We start from the raw sequence: 5,877 nt of genomic DNA, 5'->3' as shown, positions 1-5,877 counted from the left end.
TTCCTGGAAGGAAACTCCTCAGTCCTTTGTAATTCTTCCTAAGAGTTCTTGTAGTCAACTTTCATGGAGAACATATCAGTTAGAGATGTCCAACAATAGTGGTCTGGGCTACCTTAAGAGGTAGTGAGTTTTTTATCATTGGAAGATGACAAGTAGAAAGAATTTAGAGCTAGAAAAAAGCTTATGGATCATCCAGGCTTGCTGTCTGGTTTTACAGATGATGAAAATGGAAGTGGGAGGTTAAGCAACTTGCCCAAGCTCACTAAAGTAGCAAATAGTAGGGTTCAGATGTAAATTGCAATCTTACTCAAATTCTTATATACCTGCTACAAGTACACAGTTAGAAGTTTACATATAAAGAGGATCCTTCCATTTGTAGGAAGTTGTCTTAGAGTACTTCTAATTCTGATTGCAGAACTAAGGTTCTATGACTTCATGATTCTAAGGTGAAGGAGTAAATAAAATAATAATATTAATACTACTAAATGATATTTTTGTTGTATTTTAAATTTTTTAAAGCATTTTATAAGTATCTCATTTGACCTTCATAACACTCTGATTAGGTAGATGCTGTTATTATCACTATAGTAACATATGAGATGTTTCTAAAGTGCTTTGCAACCCTCAAAGTACTATATAAATGTTAGCTATTATTGTTGTTATTAGTTTACAGAGATTAGGAGGTATAAGGTAACTTACTCAAGGTCCCACAGCATATGAGGATCTGATACAGAGTTTGAACTCACTTCTTTTTAATCAGAAGTCAATTACGTAATCCACTAGACAATGCTACTTCCTATCAAATCCTTTCCCCTCATGCATTCACAAAAATAGTTCCAATGTCTAATCATGTTAGATGATTACAAGGGATAATTGGAAATTTGATAAGTACAACACAGGCCCTGGTAGGATTTGAGCCATAGTGGAGAAGATTTGTAAATATGCTCAGGGATATACTGTTGTCTAAGAAACCATTTAAAGATTAAATATTGGCAAACAATTACTGATTTTTTTTTTTTTTGCTGGAGTAACAACACAGGAAACTAAGGAGAGGAAAGTATGTATCTGATGGTGGGAGCATGAATAACAACAAAATGAAAACTCCCTCTGCTCCAATTCCTTTTTGTTTCTGAATTTTTATAGGAATTTACAACTTTTTAGATGCTTTTTCTTCCATCATTTCATTTGATTCACAGAGAGGTATTAGTCTTGTGGAGAGACAGTTCCTTTAATGGTCGTGTACACAAATGAAAACATTAAGGCTAAAATGAAATAAGTGCCTTATCCAAAGTATACAAATATGACCCAAAGACTAGAAAAAAGGTCTCTCCAAACTCTATATCTAGTGTTACTTTGGAATGAATGGATGTTATGACAGAATATGTTATGAAAATCAGACTGGAACATCAAAGAAAGTCCTGAAATAGATATTAGGAAAAAATGTATGAGTGACAGCAAAGAGATTATACAGTCATTGAAGTGGGATGATAGACAGTCATTGGATTTCACACTTTGAATCCAAGATTTCAGTCTGCCAGACTACTTTCTATTTAAAAAAATCCCTTAATTTCATCTTAGAATCAATACGGCAATGGGGGCTATATGACTTGTCCATGGTCACACAATTGAGTAGTATCTGAGGCTATTTTTAAACCCAGAATCTCCTGCTTCTAGGCATAGATCTCAATCCACTGAGTCACCCAGCTGCCCCTCTGTCTGCTAGACTCTTGACCTCAGATACTGATGTCATATTCCTTGGGCCATTCCCAGTCACTAAGGGGATGTGGTTCCACTAATGATCCTCTTCAGAGCATCCTTTATATCCTTGTTTCTCAGGCTATAAATGAAGGGGTTCAACATTGGGGTTACCACAGAATACATCACTGAGGCAATTGAGATATTTCGAGAGGATTGGGTAGTTGCAGAACTCAGATAAACTCCAAGACCTGTTCCATAGAATAATGAAACAACAGAGATGTGAGACCCACAGGTAGAAAAGGCTTTATATTTTCCTCCCGGTGATGGTACTTTTAATATTGAGGAGCATATCTGAGAGTAAGAGAAAAGGATCCCTGTGAGGGGGAGAATACCCAGGAGACCAGTTGCAAAATATACTACTATGTTATTGATGAGGGTGTCAGAACAGGAAATCTTTATAACTTCACTAAGATCACAGAAAAAGTGGGAAATTTCACGTTCTTTGCAGAAAGACAGTCTCCTCGTCATTAAAATTTCAAAAATGGAGATTAGAATACTTATAGACCATGAGATCAGAATCAGTAGACTACAAATGCGTGGACTCATCAGAGTGACATAGTGTAGAGGGTGACAGATGGCCACAAAGCGGTCATAGGCCATGACAGTAAGAAGTAAATTGTCTGAACAAGCAAAATTCATAAAGAAGTACATCTGAGCAAAGCATCCAGCATATGAGATGGCCTTATTTTGTGTTAGCATGTTCACCAGCATCTTGGGTACCAAGGTAGTAACTAGACAGAGATCCACCAGGGACAGATTGGAGAGAAAAAAGTACATTGGAGTGTGGAGGTGGGAGTCTGAGCCAATGGCCAGCATGATGAGAACATTCCCAAACACAGTGACCAAGTACATGCCCAGGAAGAGCCCAAAGAGGGGCATCTGCTGTTCTTCCTTTTCAGAAATTCCCAGGAGGAGAAATCCTGATACATACGTTTGGTTTTCTGATTCCATACATCTGATATATCTACAAGGAAAGGAAGTGAGAAGTTAACAAAATGGAAATTTGGTCATCCCATATTTTGTAATGGAGAAAACACTAGATTTAGAGTTAGAAGACTCAAGTTCAAATGCAAGATCTATGCCTTTTATTTTTTCAGATGAGTCAATTCTTCTTTCTGTGTCTCAGTTTCCTTATATTTAAAATGGAGTTCGACTAGGTGACCTCTAAACACTTTCAGCTCTTATATCCTTGGAGACCCCCCTAAGCATAATTAGAAACTAAGTAATTTATAAATGAAATTATAAAAATTTAGGAATAGAATTCCTATAAGGTCAAAATACATTATGAGTTAAAGATTGAAGTAAATAAATATTTTTATATTAAAATATTAAAATGAAGTATTTAAAAATAAAAACTACAAAACTTCAAAATGTTGGAAGAAAGTAAAATAAAACATTTATCCAAATTATGAAGGGGAAATGATCAATAATTCAGTAATTTGTTACAACCAAATAGATGTTCTTCATCATATGAAAACAAAATAAAAATAATTAAAAAGAAAACTCTTTGGAATGGGAATATATTTATTATGGTTGTGGTAGATAATTTGACATCTAAAATTGTTTTTAAAAATCACAATAGGAATTCTTTCTTAACAAAATACATGAGCAATTTTAAAAATGAATGCAAATATTTTAATTTAATATTATTTGTCTTGTAATCTGCATTTTCTCTCTCTCACCTAACCTACCTATTGAGAAAGTAATAAAAACAAATCTTTTGGGGGCAGCTGGGTGGCTCAGTGAATTGAGAACTAGAGATGGGAGGTTCCAGGTTCCAGGTTCAAATCTGTCCTCAGACACTTCCCAGTGTGTCACCCTGGGCAAGTCACTTAACCCCCATTGCCTAATCCTGACCACTCTTCTTCCTTGGAACCAATACACAGTGTTGACTCTAAGACAGAAGGTAAGTGTTTTAAGAAAAACAAAAACAAAGAAAAAAACCCAAAAATTCTTTTATAAACATATATAGTCAAGCAAAACAAAATCTTCAAATTCCTAATAATCATTTAACATTGTTCAATTTCACTAATAATCAGAATGACATAAATTAACAAAGTAAATTTGAGGTACTGCCTCAAACTCATGAAATAGGTAGGAAATATTTAAAATGCAACAACTATATGTTAGATCAAGTATACGTAATCACTCATTCCTTTCGAATGGAATTACAAAGTTCTAAGATATTTTTGGACAACAAACTCACATTATATACTATTAATCCAATAATTACATTTTGGAGACTATGCTCTGAACATATTAAAATTATTGACTCAGTTTTCAGAGCATCAGTAGGCATACATTAATGAATAAAAACATTGAAACGATCCTATAATAGGACAATAGTTAAATAATTTGTGGTAAATTATTGTTATGAAATTCTATAAGCCTATTGGGTATAATGCAACAATAGAGAATACAAAGAACTACAGTAAGATCTTTATCAAATAAGAAAGTCAAAACAACAGTTAAATGGATGGAGAACATACTAGTTATGGCTATATAAAAAGTAATGTGAATGTCAATGAATGGAATCTTGATGAGAAATTATAGGGAGTGATTATAATATTTTACATAATGCAATTTGTTAATTTAAATGTCAATAAGTAATAAATAAGTTGAAGTGTATCTATTGACATTCAATGATTCTTTTATAACCCTTACCTTCTATCTTGGAGTCAATAATGTGTATTGGTTCCAAAGCAGAAGAGCAGAAAGGGCTAGACAAGGGGGTTAAGAGACTTGCCCAGTTTCACACAGCTAGGAAGTGTCTGAGGCCAGAACAATGATATTTTAAATAAAATCTTTGGCAAGTATTTTTAAGAGACTATGTGCAGGTAGAATAAATTCTGCTCAGGTAGAAAGGGTTCCCAGTTATGGGAAGGGCAACAGTAATATGGCAGGAAGAATGAGGGATGGGAAGTTTGCTCTCTAGAAAGAACAGTTCAGAAATGAGAGGTATTAAGAAAACAAAAGAAGTCAACATGATCCATTGTGTTCTCTCCATCCTCCCCCCCAAAAAAAAACCAAAGACAGGGGCCAGATAGTTGTTGAGTCCAAGATTCCTAAGTCAGCAATAGTCTTACTTCATTGTAAGATCAAGGGAGATTAACTAAAGTTAACTTGATCTAAAATGATGCCTATACCCAGGAAATCAGGTATACTAAAGCTTGAGCTTATACAAGAAAGATACTTTCAAATATAACATTCAATATACACACCATACTGGCGTTTTCATTCTTTCCTATTTAACAAAAATACTAGAATTTTCTAGAAAGATCAATGTACAGAATTACAGGAATGTAGATTTAAGCTGTAATATAAGGCATAGGGAATGGAATTTCTCCCTACTGGGGCTGAATCAGAGTGAGATAAAGATGGAGTTGAGTCAAATAGAGAGGATGGATTATCTTAACTCTCATCCCTCCCTGGCTAAATCCACTCTGGCTGTCTTCCAGATCTTAAACTTCTGTTCTCTCAGAGACTTGGCTGACCAAGCTTGTCACAGACAGCTTCTCCCTCTCTGGGAAGAGGAATGTAACTTCCCTCCCCCCAACTCCACGTCTTTCTCCTTAGAAAGTATGTAGCTAGTCACTTGCTTTTATGAAAGCTGTTTATTCTAAGGGAACAACAATAAGGGTTAGGGCAGATTAGTTCAGGACTTCAGGGGATCTGGAGGAAATCTTTCTTCTAGTGAGCAGCTTCCCGTTAAAGGCCTATTCACTCAGCTGTCCTTTCAGGGTATGGGGTCAGGATTCACAGGAGAATGGGGGTGCTGGTTTAGAGATCTAAACAGGTCCAACTTTCCTGGGAGGTTTCCCACAGAGAAGTCCAGATCAGCTCACTTTCTCTCCTTTCCTCAAAATTCTCTCTCCTTCCTGCCCTTCCCCCATTGCTGCAGAATCCTCCAGTCTTCCAAATCTGCTTCTCTCTTCAAATCTTACAAATCTTCTCTTATAAAGCTCAATACAAAGAAGAATTTCTTAAAACTCAGATCCACATAAAAATGAAATGGGATGCTTCAGGAGTCAGTGATTTTCCCAACAATGAAGTTCTTCCAGCAGAGATAAAGTGATCACTTGTCCATGGTACCATCATTAATTTAGTCATTACATTTTA

The 5,877-nt window shown here is 35.4% G+C and overlaps 1 protein-coding gene across 1 annotated transcript; it reads right to left on the bottom strand.

Moving 5' to 3' along the window:
• Positions 1-1,032: 1,032 nt before the first annotated feature.
• LOC100013013 (olfactory receptor 7C1) lies at positions 1,033-2,960 on the bottom strand. Its single transcript, XM_001367369.3, has one exon. The coding sequence runs from the start codon at positions 2,707-2,709 to the stop codon at positions 1,774-1,776; it is 936 nt and encodes a 311-aa protein (XP_001367406.2). The 5' UTR covers positions 2,710-2,960; the 3' UTR covers positions 1,033-1,773.
• Between the last annotated feature and the right edge of the window lie 2,917 nt (positions 2,961-5,877).

Source organism: Monodelphis domestica, chromosome 3, assembly GCF_027887165.1.
Source record: "Monodelphis domestica isolate mMonDom1 chromosome 3, mMonDom1.pri, whole genome shotgun sequence".
Lineage (NCBI taxonomy): Eukaryota > Metazoa > Chordata > Mammalia > Didelphimorphia > Didelphidae > Monodelphis > Monodelphis domestica.
This window is presented reverse-complemented; position numbering and strand designations above follow the sequence as displayed.

Excerpts from the sequence above, each read along its gene's own strand:
- LOC100013013 (XM_001367369.3), bottom strand. The coding sequence starts at position 2,709 with ATGGAATCAGAAAACCAAACGTATGTATCAGGATTTCTCCTCCTGGGA.